General features: G+C 35.8%; 1 protein-coding gene across 1 annotated transcript in view; it reads right to left on the bottom strand.

Moving 5' to 3' along the window:
* Positions 1 to 24,799, bottom strand: part of BRD10 (bromodomain containing 10) — a 51,238-nt gene that overhangs the window by 22,008 nt on the left and 4,431 nt on the right. Inside the window, exons 2-4 of the mRNA XM_088537503.1 lie at positions 20,886 to 21,086; positions 13,720 to 15,155; positions 2,309 to 2,385 (exon numbers count right to left, since the gene is read on the bottom strand). Of these exons, the coding sequence (XP_088393629.1) occupies positions 2,309 to 2,385; positions 13,720 to 15,155; positions 20,886 to 21,086 (1,714 nt within the window). The remainder of the gene's footprint in view (positions 1 to 2,308; positions 2,386 to 13,719; positions 15,156 to 20,885; positions 21,087 to 24,799) is intronic.

Here is a 24,799-nt window from a genome sequence, read left to right as displayed (position 1 = left end):
GCTCACACACTGATCTTGAAGAAGGTGCCTTTTAATTAACTATCACAAGAAATATAATCTGAAAAATATTTATGAGATATCAAAAGCAGTAACGTAGTAGTTCCTGCTCTCTCAGAATATTGTGAAGTTGTTTAAACGTGTAGAGCGTGATTATTTACGGCAAAGGCCAAATGTATGTTAACTTCAACAGCGGGGTTTTCAAATCCTGACAAGAACTTACTACATATGAGCTAAATCTTCACAGGCACTAAACATTTTGGTATTTTTTTTTCCCAATTGAAGTTATAGGTATCCAGTTTTCCAGGGAATTCAAAAATTCAGCGTTCCAATTCTCTGAGTAAGATGCAGTTTCAGATTTCTGTGACCTCTCAGATATCCTACTGAGCACTAAACCTTGAGGAAACACAGGAATAAGGCATGCCCCCCCCCCATTTTTTTTAAGTTCCATGCTAACTTGGAACTCTCCAGTGATGCCTCATAATTTATAAAGAGACCCTCCCACACTATAAAATTATCTAATTCTGCAGAACTATTCATAAATGCATGCTGCTCTAGATCACTGATGCTCCCTCCTTGCTCCCTTTTAGCCAGTCAGAACTTCATGGTTGTTAACAAACTTAATGTTTGCTAACAACTGCATAATGCAGATTGGAGGCACTGCAGATATTAAGAGGTATTAACACCAATTTACTCAGCTTTTAAGCTTGATTTTGTTTTCTAGGTAAAAGGTCTATACTTAAATATAGGATCTATTTTTATGAAATCATGTGCATTATGGCTTTTGCAATGTGAAAATTACATTAATAACCATAGAGATATAAGGAAACTTACAGGTTTTTGTAAAAGTTTTTTTTTTTTTTATTGAAGAGCTGACACTGAAGAATGATTAACAGTATTCTTACAATTCTTACAAGTATATTCCCTCTTGCAGAACTCAGGGCAAGTAAAGACTTGAGGAGCCTTATCGAATAGTTAAGATTATACCCACAGCTTCAAGCACTTACATAATTCTATAAAATTCAGCCATCCAAATATGTGGAACAGAAAGCGTAAGAAAAAAAGTATGATTTATACTGCTCTAAAAGATTGTGTAGTATTCCAAAAATAAATGATTTAGTATTTAAAAAATCATTGCAACAGTCATATTAGTCTGGCCTGTCCTTTGAAATTTATAGTTAATAGATCCTCTAATAAGACTGACCTGCTGGTATTGACAGATCTTAGACTCACCTTAAACTGATCTAAAGCACAGTTCTGATCAAAAGTATCTTTGTTACATTTTAATTAACATTGTACATAAGCCAGATACATACCGAGCAGTGCAATGTGCAGATTACATATTGGCTAAAATGTGAGACAGAATATTCAGCAGTTTAATAATGTTAAGAAGAATTTATAATTATTAACCGTGAACATCCATGCAATACAGGTAATGTGCTGAGAAAAATACAGATTTTTAAACACTTTAACTACTTCTTGGGGTTACCAGATGTAATTCTAGTACCTACCATTAAAGATACAGACAATGTATATTTAAACAGTGTCTAACCAGCTTTATCACCAGGAATTCAATTAGCTTTCCCTAAAACACTACATTATCATAGAAGAAACTAGTTCAGTTTGAGTATTTTGCAGAACAATCATGACTTAACGAGGGTCTACGATCAGAATATCAGATGGCTTTCTCAAAATAAGTTTTACTTAAGTCTTACAGCCAAAGGAGTACTTCAATCCAAGTACATATACACATATAAATTGTGACCTATAGTTTTACTACAATTACTGCAATACTTGTATTGCAGTGTCATAAAAAGGATGGTCTAAAGGTCATGTGCATATAAAAGGTAAAAGTTACAAACAAGCATTTGAATTTATATTTCTTTTTGCAAGTCCTTCTGTAAATCAAGCTACATACTCTCAGTTCAAGGATTGTAACATCACACCTCAAGCAAAACCCCACTAATTTTATTCATAAAGCATATATTTGGTAATATCTGCCTTCTAAAACAGAAGAATTGCTATTAGGCTATCAAGTTTTGCGCTTATTCAAAGTAATTTGTGCTCTTAAGAAATACTGGGAGATGCTATATAAATTGCACATAGCCAAAATGCTCCAGGATTCTCTAACACGAGAAAGTGAAATGCACTTTGAAGAATATTATAAGACAAAAAGTGATCTTTTGTCTGCTGTAACTAGAGAAAAAAATTGTCTTCATTTATAATTTCCAAGGTCTCTGCCAAACACTGAAGGAGTTTAAAGACATTCAGATTTCAAGTATTTAAATCGGAAAGGAGAAAAAATAATTACCTGAAATTCTGGTATGGCAGACTTCGTGATAGCCTTCCTCTTCTTTGTGATTGCTTTTTTAGATATCGATTTTTTTCCTTTTAAGATTAAAAGAAAAAAGCTTCATAATGTTGTTTATTGTACTTCATTAATAACACCAAATTACATACAGCGTTGAAAGTTAAATTATAACTAATGGATGGCTAATGGCAAGTCACATAAACATGACGACTCAGAACTAGACTCAGCAAAAGCAGACATTCAACTACAAGAATATGTATATGATACATTAAAAAAAATGCAGTATTAATGCCCACACCTAAAAATTATGACACTACTTCAAGAAATCTGTCAAGTCAGAGAAGAAACATTTGCACCACTGTTTTGGAAGGAGCAAAATCCTGACCTTATTCCATAAATTTAAGAAATATTGTCTTACCTGCAAGATTTGTTTTCTGACAGTTTTGCAAATAATCCACACACTAGAGCCTGGGACTTCTGTATGCTACAGTGAAACATACACTCAAAGAAGAAGCAATTTCTATAAACTCCCAATTGGATACACCGAAGTTACCAATAAGATCAGATTATCACTTTATTCTGTCTGTGGCAGAACCTAACATTTCAGAAGAAAGCGAACACCTTCCTTTTTTAATGCACTTTCCAACCAGTTTTCTTTATATATCAGGATATGTATCAATCACTAACCAAGACAGGAAAATAAAATCTAAATTGTCAGGAAACCTCACATCTTACCTGAATTTTAAAATATCTGCTTAAGAAATGGAGCACTGGGTGAGGCTGACTGCTACGATGAATGTAGATCTGAAACTCCACATACCAAACACATAAAGGAGTTCCAAACCATCAAAACAAAGAAACAAAAACCCAAACCAAACAAAAAAACCAACCAAACAAAAAACCCACTAAAAAATCCTTGTATTTTCAAAGGGGTCAGAATCTATATAAAGACCAAATCTATCCTGAAACTAATTACTTAGTGAGAGAAACTAGCATAAAGAAATGCTATTTACCAAAAAAATTTCAAAGTACTCTCTTCATTCTATGTAAATCTGAACATGTAAAACACAAAAATGTAAATGTAAAACAACTTGAACATTTCTTTCTAGAATAGGGTCAATTTTCTTGCTTACATTTTACAAAGATGACTCAGCTTTATATGAAGGAAAGTATCCTGCTTAACTGACATCACATGCTGACCCAATAATTTCCTGCTTGTGTACAACATTTCACAGAAAGCTTTATGAATATTCAATTTACATATTGAAACTGTTCAATATTCAATAGTAACTAGGTTACTATGAGGTAAAAGCTTCAAGCACTGTGAAAATACATACACAAATACATTATAACCCAGTAAAATTATGTTTGAAAGATTAACTATATAGAGCATAGGAACATTGCCGTACTTTTCCCCGTCCTTTTCCTTTATAACAGAGACGTTTACAACAGGACTGAGTAGCATATGCAACAGATTCATGCCAGAGATGTTTTAATACTATAGAACAAGTGATAAAAATGCAGAAACACTTAGATAAAATCAGTGACTAAAACATTTCGAGCATATGCCAAAAGAAACCCCTGAATCGGTTCATAACATCAACATATGTATTATGTATTTCATGGGTCCAGCAGGATTGCAGAGGATACCAAGCTGGGAGGTAGAGGAGGTCTGCCTGAGGTTAGGAAGGCTCTACAGAGGGACCTGGACAGACCAGATCGATGGGCTAAAGGCACCGTATGAGGTTCAATGAGGCCAAGTGTTGGGTCCTGCACTTCAGTCACAACAACCCCATGCAGCACTACAGGCTTGGGGCAGAGTGGCTGGAGAGCTGCGTGGCAGAAAAGGATCTGGGGGTGCTGGTCAACAGCCGGCTGAACACGGGCCAGCAGTGGCCCAGGTGGCCAGGAAGGCCAATGGCCTCCTGGCTGGTACCAGGAACAGTGCAGGCCAGGTGGCCAGCAGGGCCAGGGCTGTCCCCCCGTACGCGGCCCTGGTGAGGCCGGACCTTGAACACTGTGCTCAGTTTTGGGCCCCTCACTACAAGAAAGACACTGAGGTGCTGGAGCGTGTCCAAAGAAGGGCAGTGAAGCTGGGGAAGGGGCTGGAGCACAGACCTCATGAGGAGCGGCTGAGGGAGCCGGGGTTATTTAGTCTGGAGAAGAGGAGGCTCAGAAGAGACATTATCGATCTCTACAACTACCTGAAAGGAGGTTGCAGTGAGGCAGTGGTCCATCTCTTCTCCAGAATAACTACTGATAGAACAAGAGGAAGTGGCCTCAAGTTGCACCAGGTCAGACAGCAGCAATAATTTCTACACGGACAGAGTGCTGAAGCCCTGGAACAGGCTGCCCAGAGCAGTGGTGGGATCCCCGTCCCTGGCAGTGTTCAGGAAACCTGTAGATGAGGCACTTAGGGACATGGTTTAGCAGGCAGGGTGGTGAGGGGCTTACGGTTGGACTCGATGATCTTGAAGGTCTTTTCCAACCATCACGATTGTATGAATCTACGACTGAAAACTTACTTGCTAATATCAAGAACAGTGTTATCCATTAAAAGGACTAAAGTACACATCTGATATGATTTCTCTTGACAAACTGACTCAAAAACAGGTCTGGTAATATGGTGCTTACTTGTTTTAACATGGTAAAACTCTACTAGATAAGGATATAAAGCATTAAACACACAGAAGCTGCTAGACTGTCTAGCTTTATTCAAGAAAAAATTTGAATACTATATATTTAAAAATTGTACATGTACATTAAAAATGACACACTTTTTAAAAGTCAATAGACATATACTCTCTTTTCCTCAATATTTCCTTCTTAAAACCAGAAAAATCAATTATTAAGAATTGCAGTTAATTATAAAAATAAATCAATTTGTCTCCATAGCAGTATCTGAATAGTATAGTATCTGAACTGCACTGAAACACTACCTAATTCCAGCTTGCAAACTGATTAATAATCTTTAATACTTGAAAATATTTAAATCCACCTACCTCTAAGGGAAAAATCTCCAGATAAAAATCAATCAAGAATCAGCTTTCTCCCGTAAAAGTCTTTCAGGGTGTACCAGTTTAGATTCTTGAACCACAAGCAGACATGTAGAGCCAGAACAACCTCCGTGCTCTCCCGCTGCGTGGAGCAGGGAACACATGGGCACCCTTTGCTCATGCAACCCCAACCGGGTCACCCAGCGCAAACTGCTACGGGGCTTATGCGGTAGCTTAACCTGCGGGCTGAGGAGGGCACCGACTCCGTGCGGACAGTAACGTCACTAAGGCGCTGAAAAAGCACCCTGAGTGGCAACTTCTAAAACCACTCCAGTGAGATCTGCTAGGGCGCTATAACAGTCTCGACAGAGACTGTTTAAAGCACCTTAAATCGTTTAAACAAATGCAGTAATGTTACTCACAGCAGTTAGGCGTATTTTGAATGAAAACACACAGTATATTTTAGAACATAATCAGTGTAAAAACACTTAATTGCTGAATGCAACCAATTAGAGTTAGCAAAGCACATCTAAGAAATAATTAAAATAAAGACTCATAGACTCGTTAAGGTTGGAAGGGACCTCTAGAGATCACCTAGTCCAACCCCCTGCTCCAGCAGGGTCACTTAGAGCATGTGGCACAGGGTGGCATCCAGGTGGGTTTGGAAGATCTCCAGAGAAGGAGACTCCACAACCTCTCTGGGCAGCCTGTTCCCTCACTGTCAAGAAATTTTTCCAATTGATATTATTGAAGGTACAGATTTTGAATAAATTTCTATACAACACAATCTGATTATTTTTTACTTTTCAGTCCACAGCTTTTACTGACCAAATTTTATAAGTTATTTAACAACTGCTTCTGCCCCCTAAGCATACCACTACAAACACACTCATGGTATGGGACATAAATTAATAAATCTCAATTCTTAAAATTTTTTAAAGACAGACAAAGCCGTAGCTGAGCTGATCTTGCATTTTTGACAGTCACACTTCAAACAAGAGCAAACAAGAGCTCAGACTAATGACCTTCAGAAGTTCCTTCCAATCCGCAATTCTACAAAAACAGCTTTACACAGTAAACCTAATTAAAATAATATAAATAAGAGTCAGTAAGTCTAGGGCACACTACACAGATAGAAGATAAAATAGTTTTTTTTCACGCTCCACTTGTTTATATCCCTCCTAACCTCCTTTGGTGAGAAAAATACTCCTCACTAAAACAGAATAAGAATTTTCCCAAGCTTAAAAAAAAAAAAAAAAAAAAGAAGTGTTCCTTTCCTCCCACCCAAAGCATGATCTTGAAGTATCTGAAGAGGACACTCCCTTCAACAACTACAGCTATCTAAAAGCTGTTATGTCTACCTCCTTGAGAAAGTAGTCTACATATCCAGCAGAAGCTGCAAGATTAAATTAGTTCTTGCAGATTGGAGAAGCATTTATTTGAAAAAGTGTTTGATATTTTTTTCAGAAATCTTGATGAATACCATTTTATTCTGATTCCAGTTTCCATTATAAGGCAATACTTGCAATTAACAATAAAATTTTATTTCTATTTAAACTTTAATTTGAAATATAGTCAATATCTGCGAAACAAAAAACACACAAAGCAAAATAAATCTCACTTGTCAGAATTATATATTTAATAAAGAACTGTACTGTATAAAAAAAATTATTTAAATATATATATGAAACTTGCTTATTGCTAAAGATGTGTCCACATTGCCTTTTCCAACATGCTCCACACCTCACTTAGGTTTTGAGTCAGGAGGAAAACGGTATGAGACAGCTTGCCTTAGACAGAAGTTGTACCTCTTATCCTTTCTCCCCACCTCCATACTGCATTAGCTATCATTATTTTGCCTTCGAAACCAAGAGAAAACCTGAGCTATTCGGCAGACTAGGCAAGGGACAACTCCTGCTACCTAATGAAAGAGCCCTTCAGTGCACAGTGAGCAAATCAGAACTGTGTAACAAATAAACACTCCTTTTCATTCTCTCACAGAGGATAAAGAAAACACACAGGTTTTTCTTGGTGCTGTCTTGGGTTTTTTTTCAAGCCAACTACAACACATATGGTCATAAATTATACTTGAGTTATGTCTGGATGTAGAAAAAAAAATCTTCACCTGAATTTAAGGTACTTTTCTTTCTCTCTGCAATAACATGCTACAAACTTGCACAAAGGATTTGCAGTTGCATCAGGGACAAAAAGTTTAATTTGTACATGTCCAGATTCACCTGATGACACAAATCACTTGGATACTGATCTGAAACAAATACATGGGTAAAATGAATACCATGTGCCATTAGAGACAGTGATATGCAGCATTTTTGCTACCATGACATTGCTCTTTCTGAAAGGAAACAAACTGGAAGGCAGTACTATATGGGTTTTCCACAATTAATTCAATCACAGAAACCCTTATTCATGTAGGGCAAGCTGGAAACTGCATAAGCAGGCACAAGTAACATTTACTTGGAGGATGTCCTGTCCCACCAGATAACAGTGGTCAGTGGCTGAAGAATAGTGATGAAGAAAATGTTCCCGGTGTTAATACAAGCCAACAGCAGCAGTAACAGAAGGTACTAAAATGAATATAAAACAAACATTTGTGAAAAACGTGTCTGTTTGAAATTATGTGACTGTTACATTGGAAAACAACTGAAACAGGAGTCTGTCCAAGGTTTCATGTATGAGTCAGTCTAAGACCAAAGAAAATATTTTAAGTAATAAACATAAAACAGAATAATCAAATAAATATAATTGAGATGTGAACGTTTTTCACATCACTGCCATTTAATTTTTAATGCTAAAAGGAGAGCAGATACAAGAGGTCAAGAAAAAATAACTTGACTCCCCTGCATTAATTGTGTTTGGAGTTAGGGATTGTTCCAGTCTCAACCTGTATTGGATTATTTTACCTGTTTGACTGGTATTCTTCACTGGTAGTTTTAAAAGCTGTGTGCTATCAATTTAAAATAATTTAATAACAGTCAATAATAATTTAATAATAATTATTGACAATTACAATGTTAAAGCTCTGCTTAGATACATAAAAATTCAGATCCACAGGTCTTTCATATTTATTCCTATTAAGCATCAACACAATCTTACATCTTATTGGAACACTTCTGTTCTAAGATTTACTTAGGAGAAAAAAAAATTAAAAAATCAATATTTTATTATTTAGAAGCTCCTTAAACCAGCTCTGTTAAAAAGAAAAAATCTCAGTTGTTATCTTGAACTTCAATAAGTTCAAAAGACATTTAGTTACTGTAGTTTTTATTTTCAAATCAAAACAATTTTAATAGATATTATGACTGAATAGATTTTCAAGCAATTAGAAAAATAGCATACAAAATTGGGCTTTGATACTACTTAAGAGTATCAAAAGAAAAAGCCACTAGACAGATTCGGGGTGAATACAATTCACAAAGAAGCCATTTTCAGAAACAGTTCGTTTGCTGTATGGCCTGAAGATGGTAGGGGACATAAGCAATCTTTGACAGCTATCTTCTATCCCTACCACTCTACTTTTCTATACTTCTAAATCAAAATACTGACCCACAGACATCCCTGGCATTCACAGTTATTTCATTCAATTTGACTTGAAAACAGGTAAGCTTGTAAAGATCTAGTAAAACATCTTGTAATTAAGCGCAAAACTTCAAATGTTTCACTTCACTCTGGTGTTCAAATGACTAAGTGGAAAAATCATAAAGCCAAACAACACAGTGTTTGCAATTTATGCAGCAAAGCCTGACTCCCATAGAGAACAATGAAAAATAAGTGCTCTTCCTTTTCACCAAGGTGAAATAAAGTTATTTAGTCTCTTCAAACTTGTGTTTTCTTATGACTTTCTAGACCAATGCCATTGTTTTCTAACCGATCCAAGCTTTTCTGTTCATTTGCAAGAAATATTTTATGACCTTCCTATGTTTTGTAGCTATATCCTGATCACAATAGCTTTTTCTTTAGAAAAACATACCTAGCAATAATCTGGAAAAATGAAGCAGACAAAAGATTTCTGAACCTTCCATACTGACACAGCATGCATTTGTATATAGTCAATACGTTGATATGCTTGTTGAGACCTGTGATATCAGCAAAAGCAAACAAGCAAAACAGGTCTCTACAAGCACATCAATAACGCTGACTTAACAGAACTATGTAAGCAAATCCAGTAAAACCTCACAAAACCTCACTGGTATGTATTTTTGAAGATGCTAATGCTGGCTGACAAATGCAACATTGTGATGGGAACTTTGGTAAGTGGGAAATTTGTTAAAACTTTCAAAAGAAAAGAAACCACAAGTGCTTGCAAGTATTAAATAAGGTATTCTACAATGTGGCTAGTGGGCTGTTCCAATCTAGCAAATTAACAATACTACGGTAATAACATTTTTATTTCTGAAGTCAAAGATGAATATGAAACTTCCTAGGACAGGACACCAGATACTGCTAAGTTGTTGCCACACTATAAAATCCATTCCTTTACATTCAAGCAATTCTTGATTTCATACACAGATGAGATAAAGTATACAGTGAAACAGACCTGAGTCTGGTGGATTGCCATGAATCTTAAAAAGCATGACTATGGGGTATTAATCTTACATGGAGGTTTTTGTAGGGAAAATTGCATCAATAAAGTATGTGTATTGTGGCAAATTATGTGTTATATCAAAAAGGGTCTATGACACCAGAGTACGTGTTTCAATTTAAAATTACTTCAACTTCTACTTCAACAACTGTCAGCACATGACAGTTATTTTAAGCACCCTGTGATCCCACTTTCCTCCTCTCCCAAGCACCCTCTATGTTTTAAATCTCACCCAGCCACTATTTCATTCATGCAAAGACAGAATTCTCACACTTTTACAATGTGCCTTTCACTGCAATCCTTGCAGTACCTCATGATTTACCTCTGCATGGCTGTCCTGTCCAGATCTTGTAAGACGTTACTACTGTTCAGTGCAAGGATTTATAGCCTAATTTAACTAAAACCAGTAATAAACTACATTTAAAATGGATGCCTTGCATACTAGTTGTTTACTGAACTATACTACAAACTTGTCTTTTTCTCGAGGAACTTGTCAATCCTCCAAAACTCATGGCCTTTTTGAAAGACAAGCACACTTGCGGTCAAATGTCTTTTTGCGTCTAATCTACAAGCACAGCAAAATCTAAGTCAATTCAGCCTAGAATTTTAATTATTTTCTGAGTGTGGAGACACTCAAGGAGCCCAAGCTTATTCCAGTTCACACTGAAATCAGACACTCCATTACACTCTGATCAATAACAGTGACACAGGACACTGCCACAGTAATAACCTTCAGCTTGCTTCAGGGATTCAATAAAGGGGCATATCTTCCTTTTCATAACTTGTAGATCCATCTCACATCTGTTAGCAGGGCAATGTCACAGCGCAGCAATGTTCTCCAGTAAGTTTTATTCAGAATAGTTACAGGAAGCTTTCAGCTAAAAACCACACAAGCTATGTTCTTAATTTCTTTTTTTTTGGGGGGGCGGTGGATACTTTCTGGCCACAACACTTTATTTGACAATTTAGGAAGATGCTAATCATCTTAATAGAAACACCACCAACTCAAAGTTTCATTTAACTCCCTTATATAACCCAAATGAAAAGAAAAATTATTAAAAAATTGAAGAAATGCGCTCATTTTTTTACATTCTTCCTGCCTTCTGCCTCCTATACTTCAAAGCAATGTAGTAAAAAGTGATTATGGCTATAATCAGAATTAGATCAGCATTTCTGTGAATTTAAAGTATGTTTTTCGACACCACATGGATGTTTAAACAGAGAACGCAAGTTAGGAAGATCTTTCTGGGAGTATTATTTAACCTTAAATATAATAAAGCAGCAAAATACAGTTTCTGTAGAATGGTATTAGTATGAATTCATTCCACAGGGCAACTCATTCCTATCCATTTTTAAGTATCAGCTATAGGAATAATGGAATTTTCACAAGCACTAGATGAAACTGTAATGAAACAGTATAATGAAACTCATTATACTGTAATGTTCTTGTGAAATTTTCCTCAGCAAGAACAAAAGACAAAATCTGCAGTGAAGAAGAGACCAGAAAAGTGATTTTCCAAAGAATATTAAAAGACAAAGGACAAGTGAGGACTAAAAGAGAATTGCTCCTCTGGCCCAGAATCACACTAGTTCTACCCCTGCAGAGTTCTCCAGCTATGAAAATAGATGTAATTAAAACCACAGTTCACACAAATAATGGCATTATTTCTCAGCAACTGGTTTACAGTTGCAGAAATATACTCTTGACAAATATACGTTAATTGTTTTCTACATTAAATCACCACTAACAACCTGAAGCTCCTCATACATGTACATGAGGTACAATATGCAGAAGCAGATAATCTACACCTGACTCTGCTATTCAGACACGGAAAAACACAAATTACAACTAAGTAGCAACTGTTTTAATTCCCATATTTTCATAGAGGCAGGGAACTACCTCTTTTTATAGTAAGCTTTTGAAGCATGCTGGGTCCTAAAACATGTAAAGACTCATGTAAACAACAAATACTCTTTTACTAAGCTATTAAAAAATCCAAACTTATTTTGTGCACTTTAGAAAATAAAACATAAACTTTGTCTCTGACACATTCAGGGCCAACAACTTTAACCTTAAACAGATTCAAAATTAAATATTCAAAACATTAGAAGTCCTTAAAGATTAGAATGATTTCTGTAAGTGTAGTTAGTGATGCATTTCTCTAGAAGAGTAACTTATTTTTTGCTCTACGCATGTTTAATAACAGAACAATCCATAATTATAAAAAGATAATGTATTTTGAAACATTTTTTGGCATATCAAGTATAATGATGGAGGCTATAGAGTATCTTTTTTGAACTTTTATTTTGTAATTTTCATAAAATAACACACATTTTAAAAAAGTAATTATCACAATAAACATCATTCCTCCTATTGATTAACTTCAAAATCTACTTCCAAATATTGCCATTGTTTCTGATAAGTAGTAGTTATCTTTCAAAGCAATAGTCTATTGAAAATGTAATACATTTTGTTCCATTAGCATTGCATATTTCATACAAAGTAGATTTTTAGGCATGCATTGTTAAAGTAGGGCTACAATTGAGACAAATACATTATTTAAATCATTTTGTAGAAAAATAACAAAAGTTTAGTCCTCAGTGTTTGCCAGTAGTTCTTTAAATGGAACAACTCTTATTTTAGGCAACGGTTATTGTTTTTGGTTGTTTTTTCTTTTCTATTGTTTTAGGAAGACTGAAAGTTGGTGATACTTTTGGGGAATTGCTAGTCACAAAACTGAACATAAAATATGTCACATTGCTTGTGCCCAAAACCACATACATGAACTTAAATTGTAGCTCTTGGTATTTATATTTAGATGTGGGTAGCAAGGAAGCACTTCTGCAAGGAGGAGTTTATGATTAACAAGGTAAAAGGGTTATCTGAGTATGCTGTACAAAGACTTGGGATCTAAAATTACTTATTCAATTAAGTACTCAAGTTCTGGATCAAGTGTATCGGCACCAGTTCCCTGAATTCTTTACTTTTACAAAGCATGTTTTGTTACTGAGATTTTTATTTTCAGCTCCTTGCCTTAAAATTGCAATGGGATTTCTCCAGTATCTACCCATCAACCTACTCTCTTATTAAATAAATCACTGTATCCTAACATGCACCGTTTGAAGCAATCTGCTAAAAATCTAACTGAGATACCTTAATCTATGATTTAACAAGATGGCATATCAACTTTTAGGGCATTCATACAACATCAAGAACAGAGCTGCTCCCTGGCAATGTGTACTGTCTTAAGCACTTTAAACTTGTCTTAAACTTAATATACCCATATATGTGTGTGTGTGTGTATATATATATCTATATAAAATTTTAAATTTCAGTAACTGGAAAACTTGATGGATCTGGTGTAACCTGTCCATAACTCTCAGCTAGACCCTGTCCACATCTGTCATAAAATGTCTGTCACTTTGCATTGTCTGTAACTCAGATGAGGTAATACTATCAGAAAAGGGAGATTTATTTCCACAATTGCTATAAGATAAAAGACCACGAAGCCACTTCAACCCACACTCATTAGAGTTAACTGGTGAGCTAGATTCAATCTCCCTAAATATTTTTAAAAACAACAAAAACTTCTCAGATGATTTATGTTCTCTCTAAAGAAATTCTGTGAATCAGTCATAGTTTAATCAACCAATAATTAACCTGTTTTGTTGATTATATGGTTGTATGTGTAACACTGTCCCTTTTCATAACATTAAAAATGACCTCATTAGTTAAGGAGTCAATTTCAAGCACACAAACAGACACAGAATCAGGATCTCTATGATTTTTAATATGGATAAAAATATCAACTTACCAGATTTGTGCTTCTTGTGTTTTGCTTTCTTTTTGATTATAAACAACTTGTTCTGGATCTCAGATTTATAAGATTTGAATGAATGAAGATGAATCTCGCGCTTCCTTTGTAAGTCATCAAGCTTTCTCTGTAGATTTTCATTTAAAATGTCTTTCAACTTCTTTTTTTTCTTTTTCTTCTTTTTTGCCCGTAACTTGTTAAGCTTTAGTTTCTTACTAGTTCGCAGTGAGTTCTCCAACATTGTTTCTTTACCAAATTTGAAGCAATTTGTGTCTGGATTGTCATTATGACTGCCATTAGCATGTATTTGGCAAGCTTTCAGAGTGTTCTCCTTGAATGAGCTGATTTCGAGTTTCTCTCTGGTAGCTTCAGCACAACTTTGTCCATTCTCTACAGTCCAAATTTCTTGCGGGTTAAGGTGATGACCAACACTAACAATCTCTCCTGAACTAATCAACTTCCCCAAGTTCTCTTTACAACAATCAGTCTTTTTGAAGTCACAGGTTCCTGAAGTTTTGATTTCACAGTTAAGTGTCCTGTCTTCTGCAGTGACTGTAAAACTATCTGAGTTGATATTCTTTTCTGGAGAGCTAACAATGGAATCCATACTTTTACCCACTTCTGTATTGGAACAAGGTATTGGCTCTTCTTTACCACCAGAGCTAACCTCCCCGTTGCTTTTTCTTAGATATTTTGCTCTCTCCAATTTAGTCCGTGGTATTTTTTTTACTTTTATGGGAGGAGATGGAAATTCAGGAGCCTGAAAAGGTTTTTGTTTGTAAATCCGAACATCTGCACCACAGAACTGTGGAAAATGAACATATGCATTCTCCAAGTAGTCATAGCCAAGAATTACTTCTCTGCATTCATGGATTGGCTGACCTAGCACAGCATCCTGAACATCTTTTTGAGTTTCATACACAAAGTCACAGAGACCTTTTAGTAGCCACACTTTTTGGTAGAATGGAAGTTCATGAAATGGTTTTTCCTGTAAGGGATTAACTTCCCCAAGGACTTTAAAAAACTGGGGACACAATCCAAGTTTTTCTGCAGAGCTATTAGGATTGTCAGTCTGCCCTACAACAGTATACCAGTGTTGTACTTTCTGTCTAAGTGCTGCTTCCCAAGCCTTGTAAGGAAGTGTTGGTCTTCGATGTAATGTAGATCTGCGATGAGGAGGACTTAATAAAGAAGTCATTATTTTAGATAAAAAAGCATTACACTGAGGCATCAGAAGACAACGTTCCAATTCATAGAACACAATTTCAGGTAAGTTTAAAATCTGTTGTGCTAAACAAAGAAAGTGACCAATAGCTGGAATCTCCCACATTGTCTCCATTCTTGTAGGTGCTGCTTGAGCTAAAAGTGCCTTTTCCCATTCTTCTACTTCTTTCTGACTAGCTTCTTCTGCTTCTTTTCTTTCTTGTTCTCTCAGCCTATTAAAAGAAAGTTCACAAATATTCAGATTTCATGTAAACTAAAACAGTAAAAAACTAAAACACAGCACAAAAAACATATATATCTTAAAGTAACAAAAAATGTAAAATTCAATATATATATATATATAAAAAATTGTCTTATATCATAAAGTGAATCACAGCACCAAAATAGGAAATTGGAATTTCCTTATTCCTCATCACTAGTTTAGAAAAGTAAACATAGTCAAAAACTTGACAGATTATTAATAGTTCGGGTGAGGGTGTTTTGTTTTGTTTTTTGATTGTTTTATATATATATATATACACATATATATATAAATATAAATATATACACACACACCTCCATCCACTTCTTAAATAGCAGAAAGAAACGTTATATTCAAACTATTGTGTCACCTACCTGGTAACTCCTCCTTTGCTATAAGTATACATGCCTAAGTCCCTCACTTATTTACAAAAGCCCTTCTCCCTCCCACCCTAAGGTGTGTTACTAGTAGGTGCGCAATGGTGGTCAGAAAGAAACAAATGTTAGAATGCATGGAAAATGTGATGGAAAATAACACTAAAAAGAAAATGTCATTACATTAATAAATGGTTTGCCCTCACCTGGAAAACTGTATTCAGATCTGGTCCCCCTATCTAAAAAAAGGGATAGAGCAGAAATAGTGGATATTCAGAGAAAGATGTTATTAATAGTCAGAGGCCTGTAAAAATTCCACAGAAAAAGAGGTTGAGAAACCTGCGGCACTAGACAAAAACACTAGCAAGAGGAAACATGACTGCAGTACACAAAACTTATGAAAAGGTATTTTAGACTGGGCACCTCAATTTACTTTTGTGGTAATTCCATTGTAAAATTCGAAGGGAGCATATTTAATACGTAGATCTGAGGTCCACCTCAGATCATTAGTCACCTTAGCTTACTAGCCAACTTACTAGAATATAAGTATGTTAAGCTTGCAACAAAATGAAAAATGAGATATCTCAAGGTTCACTAATAATGGAACGAATTTTTCCTTTATGTTTCAAGGAAAAACAATCACTTTTGCCTCAAGGCAAGAGCAGACAGGAAATTTAAAAGGAAAGCTCCTTCTTTTTTTTTTTTTTCCCCCTCTCCCCTCTCTTTCAAACTTCTCGGAGCCTCTGCAGCAGACAGGTCATTGATGGGATCAGATCTGATGTGATCTGATAAGGCAATTCAGATTGCCTTATTTTCGGTTTTCAAACGTTCTCTTCGGGTATAAATAGCAAAAATGGCTTTGTATCAATTCAAAGCATCAATGCTTGCAAATTCAGCCAAAATATAAAATAATATTATAATCCTTTGACAACAGGAAGCTAATAGTGGTCTCTAGCATGAAAGAGCAATACGTCATGATCACGAGCTGTCATAATTTGCATCCTTTATATGTGGGTTGGTAAATGAGATATAATAGTAAGATCCCAGTCAGCATTTCATCTGAAATAAAGTTCAAGTGGTTTATTCATGCTTGTCTCAAGTGTGAATTTTTAATATCATGTATGTGCTCACTTGTTACATATGCACCTAAAAAGTACAGAAATACAGATTCATGCAAAATAAATAAATGTCAACAGGTCAATCAGTTCTCACATCAACTCTCTCAATGCAGCACTAACCTAACCATATTATTAATGTAATCTAAGGACAAAATTCCTATTTGCCAACATCCCACTTGAACAAGTCAGTAAAGTCAACAGGACTGTTTGCACAGGTAAGGTGAGCAATTCTTTTTATTCTGGTTTTTATCCTACTTTCCAGCACTTTAATCTTGCATTACCATAATAAATGAAAAATACTCCTACAAATGGAGAAGGAGAAAAGAAAAAGTAAAGTAGTATTCTTAAAAAAAAAAAAAAAAAAAAAAAAAAAAAAAAAAAAAGAGTCAAGCACTCCTAAGTTCTATTGCTTTTTCCCTCTTAACTGCACAGCAGACTTCCAAATGCCCTGCTGTCTCCAAGCAGTACGAGCACTTTAAAAGTAACATGGGAATAAGCTTTAATAACAATAGGTATACACTGACATAAAACACATGTAAAAACAACTATGTATTTTAGTATAGTTTACTATAAATGCAGGAGGTAGATGATACAATCTTCAAGCACTTTCACCAGCAGGATCAATGTTGAAATTAAATTAAGATAGAACTCTCAAAATAAAAGCAAATATGCTAAGCAGATCTTTGCCAGGAATTTCATAAAATGCTATTATGTTATTTTTTAAACTGTTTTGAAACACAAAACATAAGTTACCTTACTTGCAAAAAGTGCATTTTTTTAGAGGCACCATTTTATCACACTAGCAGCAGACATTCAAGAGAAAAATGTGAAAAAATGGCACACATTCTTATTACATAGCTCTTCTACTAGATTTCCATCTCACAGATCACACAGCCTTTTCTTGATGTTTTCTGCAGGTGAGTAGAAAAGAGAGGGAAAGGGAAGAAGGAAAATGGAGAAACGATTGATATCTAACAGAACAAACATCCTTACACTGAAAAACACTCTGGGCAAAGACTTTGGCTTTTGTGCTGACAGCAACTATTAAAGATTTGTTGTTTCTTACTTTTATTTACTTTATCAGGAACATGTTTGCAGATTTATGTTTGCAATGACTAGCACAACTATTCCAGGGTCAAGCTGACATTTCCAGACTAATGAAAGATAAAAATATTCTTGGAACATGTTGTCTACTGCAGTTGTTTTGCAGCTCTCAAGTGGATAAAAGCATGGTACATGACCTTAAAACTCAGTGTTTATACTCCAGAGTACAGATACCATGCAGAAGAGAGTCCAGCAATAACTGCCCTGTTTTCTTTTGTCCCAGCAGACATATCACACAAATAATTCTCCCTCACCTTCAGTAAAGGATTTTGAGAGGGAGCAGGAGGCAAAGACTAGATGATACTGTTTTCCAGCAATTACGACTCCTAAACTAATCCTTAAGGTCTTAAACTAAATCCTTAGGTTGCTGGTTATGAGGCAGCAGTGTGCCCTCGTGGCCAGGAAGGCCAGTGGGATCCTGGCCTGCATGAGGAGGAGCGTTGCCAGCAGGTCGAGGGAGGGGATCGTGCCCCTCTGCTCAGCTCTGGTGAGGCCGCACCTGGAGTATTGGGGGCAGTTCTGGGCTCCCCAGTACAAGAGGGACAGGGAACTTGTAGAGACGGTCCAGCGTAGAGCACTGAAGGACTAGAGCATCTATGTTATGACCAAAGAGTAAACGAGCTAGGCCTGTTGAGCCAGGAAAAGAGAAGACTGAGAGATCTTATCAATAACTATGAAGTACCTGAGGGATGAATGTAGGGAGGATTGGGCCAAACTTCAGTGGTGGCCAGTGACAGGACAAGAGGTAATTGAGTCTCCTTCTCTGGAGATCTTCCAAACCTGCCTGGATGCCACCCTGTGCCACGTGCTCTGGGAGTCCCTGCTGGAGCAGAGGGTTTGGACTAGATGATCTCTAGAGGTCCCTTCCAACATCAACCATTCTGTGATTCTGTGAAACTACTTAAAGGATGGTTGCATCCTTCTTTACAGCTACCTCTTCGGCTACCCATCTAATCATCTGTCTGATAGCTCGGAAGCTAGTGCTCTTATATACTGAAAGGTAAGGCATTGAAACTCTGATGACAAGGTACACAGAACTGTTTTAATTACTGACGAATTTGCTTCTACAAGTTTTAAAAGAAATAAAGAAAATTACATAAAAAATAGTAATGTTAGGTATTATTCATATTATTAAATCAACATTCAATAGTCAGAAGAAACTGAATTTGGGGATGCCCATGTAACTTTAATTCTATATCTGTAGTCTTAAATCACGTTTTCACATACTATGAATTTAATATGCGAATGAATACCATAAACTCCATACCCAAAGCAAAATAGAGATTATGTAAGAACATCTTAAATGATTTACTTGCAACTTAAACTTACTGCAATTAATTTATGAGAAGATGCCATACACTCTAACTACAATACAATGGAGTTGCAATTTTGCATCTACTTTTAAAATGACTCTATGTTATACCAACTTCAGTATATGAGATTTCTAAAAGAGAAGCTGAATAAATTTGTACCCTTCACAGTAATTAACTATACTATTCAGCACTGTCTATGTTTCAGTAATAGCCTAAAATAACTTTAGGAAACTGTAAAACTTTCATTAATTAAAGTATGTTTTTTAATAAAAAAGGTATTTTTATATAAATTCAACACTGTGAAAGCTCGTTTAAGTTGTCAGTAGTAGTATGTGATCCTAACTAGTCATATTTCATTAATTTTATATGTCTTCCAATTTCCAAGTCTTTTTTGTAAACCTAATGAAAAAATCCAAAATTTAAACGCCAAATGTTCGCATTACGGTGAGCAAGGAGGCAACTGATATAGATAGGTCCACATTAGTTTGAAAACACGATGAATCCATTAATAAATAAGAAAAACAAAGGAGAAAAATTATTATTTTACTAAATCAATAGAGTCAAATTAATATTAAGTAGGAGCAGCTACCTACTGACACATTTCTATTTCTTCCTATGAAGTGGCATGGAAAATCTTACATGGTACAAAAATCTTAGAGCATCAAGAGGCAAGCTGGTTTTGATTCTGTTCTGTTCTTGCACACATTCCATAGAAACAACTTCTGTGGAGTCCTTCACCCAGAATCTGGGACTTTTGAGTATGTCCAGATAGATATATAATTGTTAATTACTATGGTGTTGCAGAAGAGTGTTTAAAATAAGTATATAAAAGCCAACTTTTCACTGCACTATGAATTAAAAGCCTATCAAAATAACCACAGCTCATTTAATTTTTACTGGAGAAACAATAAGCCTAGTGACCTTTGCTTTATTTTGCACACTGCAAAAAATGATGTGAATTTGAAGAAGAAAACACAGACCTAACATTTTCTAAAGGAAAACGAACTGTCTATCTCCCAGGTCAACTAAAACTGGCAAAATCAAATAAGCCAAAAATGAAGAATACCTGCAAATTCTGAGTAAACTGGTTATATATGGGTGTTAAAAAAATGGGCTTCACTCTCAACCAAAGTGAAATATATCATGACCAAAACTGAATGATGCATGGAATTATATGCCTCTTACATTTATGAACTTGAAAAAAATACAAAAGTCGCACACAGTTAATTGTACATAACTTCTAAATGCATTACCTAGTGAACAAGGTAAAATGTTACATTGGTGAGATAACAGGAGCTGTACTGGCACAGATGATTTGCCTCTGCCTATTAATGAGCATAGCACTGACAGGATCCTAAAACAAGACTGTATGCATTTAAGTAGTTTTTATGTAACTGTTGCATAGAAAACAGTCCAAGGAGAGATATGATAAATAACAATAAATACATAAATAAATCATGACTGAGCTAACAGAAAAATGGCTGTGGATGCTTTCATTCCTGTTAGAAGTTTTACAATGCTAAGCAATAGCAGTCTTAAATCACTTAAACCTTACAGTGCTTTAGAATTCTTTTTCAATAAGGGGTAAACCAAAAAACTAATTTCTTATTTTGTAGACACAACCTGTTGAAGTCCTGGGTTCAAAAGTGAACCCAACATCAGGAGCAGCACAAAGTTTAGAGATCTAAGGAGCCTTAAAAAGGCTGCTCTGGAGAATGAGAAAGACAAGATTACTAGAAAAAGCAAACAAGCTCAACACACCACACCAACCCTTTCCAATTTCTCCTATTACCTCTTTTCTTCTTTTGCTTTCAGCTGCTCCTCCTGCCTCAGAACCTGAACCATTACAGACTCAAACACGCCTGTTGACAGGCCGACTAAACTGCGAGCTGTGGAACGACGTCTTGTTGAAGTGCACGCTGTTCCTTTCTCATCTTCCAGCCCATAGCATCCTCTAGATGTTGCAGCTATCGATGTTTTCTCTCTCAAATGCCTAGAAGTAAAAAGCAAGTCAATTCAAAATTATAATTTATCTTAACAGAGGCAGATTAGTGCCTCTGTTTCCAACCACAGACCAAGCATATTTGCTCTGAGAAAAGTCATTGTTCATCTGCCATTTTTAGGATAGCAAATTTTTCACTCTGAATGTTCCTTTACAAAATTTTAAACTTAAAAATCATAACCTAAGTTGTATTTTTATGTCTGCCAAAAATAGTAGATATCTATCTCAAGTAAATGAATGTCCATTGCAGATAGAATCTCCTATATTATATTACTATTAAGGCAAAAATATCTGGAAGAAAATAGTTCCACTAGTCTTGAGGTAGGAAAAGACCACTTTTAGAAGATGCATAAAAATTCTGAACAAAATAATGAGGCTGTTTTAAGCAGCATGATTAAAAATTGTTTGAAAAGATTTTAGGTCCGCTTAAGAAAATAAAAAAAAATGAAAACCAGAAACCTACCACACCACAGACGTTTGAAATTACATTTCAGACTATATTGTGTTACCAATTGCTCTAACAGACATAGTATCAACAGAGTGACACTATCACAGAAACTTTCAAAATAATTGACAGAAATAAAACAATAAGCAACCCTCTCTCGATTTGATAATCCACAGGATGTGAACCAAAATTTTCAGGGGAATATTAGAGGTAGAAATTGCCCACAGTGAATAGCTGTCCCAATACAGAGTGAGTGTATATGAACGCACTTCTTCCCCTGCCATGACTACATGTACGACACACATAGCCAAGGCTAATAGGGTAAAAACTCAGAGCTCTGTAGCACAGAGATGCTAGATTACAGAGTAATCTGCAGACTGCCAGAGGAATGCTAGTAGACACAGCAGCCTCAGGATCAGCACTATCATATGACAGAGACCACTTAAAATACAAAGAATATGGAGAGACGAAAAATGTAGGTTTAAGCTCAAAGATGGAAAACTGACTTCTGCTCAGTTTCAAGAACTACAGAACAAAATCCGCAGAATTATAAAATTAGAATATACTGAAACATCACAAGGAAGAACATTACAAAAAGACTGAATTTGTGTAGACAAGATAAAATGAAAACAGGCAGCCACACATATCTCATGGCAGCAGTTGCAATGTTTCACCACCTTACAAATAGTCATCCTATTTAAAAAAAAAAAAATCTGGTTGCTAATCTGTCTTAGAAGCATCAAGAATTGGCATAGCTGGAAGGGGAAGAATTGCTTCAGCACACACTGTAGTTCAGTTGGGACATTATTTTTACATAAGATTAGCATGTTGGTAGTCTGGATACATGGACAGCTGTTTCTCTTCTGATGTCTCACCAGGTGCAAGTCCTCTAGCTCAAGAAGAGAATTCCCTCATGACTTCAAAACTTCCAGCAGTGGCATGCAACATGTCAGTATGTCTTGGTATAGTTACTTAACAGCTTTTTGTTGGCTACCTTAATGTATGATCCCTGGCCCACTTCTCCTATAACCACTCCCTGTTACACCTTCTACTGTGAAACCCAGATCAGTCCCTCCCAATTACACGAAGTTCCCTTGGCACAACTGAGAAAGTAGCTAAACATGGTATGGCAGAAAGAATAAATAGCCAGTGATTGGAACTGCTAAAACAATCTTTACTGGTGAACTAAACTTCTCACAATACTGTGATTCTATATTTCGAAGTCTTTCGCAAGCATTACCATGTAACATAGATAGAAAAATTTCTATAAACCTGAAAGTATTCTTCACTACCTTCTTTTCAAAGCAATTAAAATAACAATATCAGTTTAGCTAATTTTCAAAGAAAGAGCACAAATTTAAGGTACCTAGTTCCTGAAGGCCTTATCAGTCTCATTCCACTCTTCTGTTGTTTCTACTGAAGATACAACGGCAAATACAGAGCATTTTATCAGGGAATCACAAGGTTTTCACAAAACCAAAAAAAAAAAAAAAAAAAAGACGACTTTGGTAGCCTGGGCACATGTGGTCAACTTGTTACACCGTAAACATTAAGGAGTGCACCAGCCACTTTACCAGCCAGGGCTCTATCACAAGTTCTTGCTGCTCCAGTTTCAAGAGCCAAAAGATTAGCAGATGTCTCCCATGTGAACTCATGGTATGTTTCTAAGTAGCAAAAAATATAGTTTACAAAGAATAAATACTGGAAAACAAAAGAAGTATCCTATGGTTAATGATTGTTTAAAAAAAAAAAAGAGAGAGAAACAGAAAAAAAGAAAAAAATTGTAACTGGAGCAACCGAAGTACTGTCTTCTTCCCACTCCCCTCTTACCTTACACTACCTCTCATGATAGCTTGGTTGCAAGGCCGGTTTGATTAATGAGCCAAGGCAACAGAAAAACAAGTCATCAGAAAGTGCATAAGATAATATCATCTAAAAAATACATACGTTTCTTGGTGGCAAAACAAGACTATTCTCTTCAGTGGCCGCATAAAGTTTTAACGATTTTACATTAGATTTCTTTAAAATATCTAGATAGAAAGACCTCTTTCTCTATATTACAGAAACCAGTCCTGCAGTTTACTCGACAAATGCTTCCAATATCTCCTAAGTGATGGGCAGAAAGAAGAAGAGGAGACAGTGAAACAAATGAGTATCACCTGTTTCAGTCCTGTGCCACATGCTCTAGGTGACCCTGCGTGCGCAGGGGGGTTGGACCAGATGACCTCTAGAGGTCCCTTCCAACCTTAAGCATTCGATGATTCTATGAAAAGTATACTTCTAAACATTTTAAAGCTTGGTGCAAGCCACTGCTGTAGGAAAATTAAGACCAAATACAAAGGTTGATTACTATATGAAATAAATTTCCTGTTTTATGACAACATAGTTTACCAAAGTAAGATTCCGAGGTTTATCTACTGAACCCAGTAAGTTGTATGGAGAACAGCATTATTCAAAATTTTATAATGTAAACAACTTGAAACAGGATCCTAGAGTACTCTTAAACTGTCCTTTCATATTGTATTTGTTCATGCCTGGTTTCTGTTTCATGATGAAAAGTCATCTCCTTTTCATGAGAAAGCTTTAGCCATGTTTTTGGGGACAATGCTATTTATGTAAAAAGGCAGTAAAATTAAAATGGAGTGCTCCTATGATTTCAAACTAATATTCAAGACTGAATAAACTTTTGCTCTTCTTTCTCTTTCTACAGATTTCATGCCACCTGTTGAAATCCAATAAAAAGTCCATTTTTAAGCTTTTACAAAATAAAGGTGCCTCATCTAGCTGTCAAAAACATTAGAGGCTGATTTCCAAAGTGTTTCAAACCCCCTAAAAAATCAGCTGTAAAAAGGCAGGGATCAGAAGGTAAAATGGGAATATGCAGAATACAGGTCTCAGAATGAGTTTGATCTGGGTAAGGAATGAGACTTGTCTTTGACCCTCTGCCTTATGTTCTGCAAAACCTCCATGGTAGACAACAGAGCAGAAGGAAGAGAACAGACACAGTTAAGAAATATGAATGACGTATTTTGACATCTTCAATCTATTCCTATTACTGCATTCATCCCCTATGCCTCTTGTCAGGTTACTTATTTTAGACTCTTCATTAACATCTGATTGCAGATTTATTTTTTTCTAAAGAAGGAAATTAAAAAGTCTACCGCTGCACTTGGAAAAACTGCATTTCTGTGGCAGAGGGAGGGGGAGATGAAGTAAGTAGTAATAGGGAACATGAAGAGTTCTTAAAAGGCAGACTGTT

Source organism: Tinamus guttatus, unplaced genomic scaffold (genome assembly GCF_059628265.1).
Source record: "Tinamus guttatus ecotype Peru unplaced genomic scaffold, ASM5962826v1 Tinamus_guttatus_pri_ptg000794l, whole genome shotgun sequence".
Classification (NCBI taxonomy): Eukaryota; Metazoa; Chordata; class Aves; order Tinamiformes; family Tinamidae; genus Tinamus; species Tinamus guttatus.
Note: the sequence above shows the minus strand (reverse complement) of the source record. Positions and strands in the feature narration are given on the sequence as shown.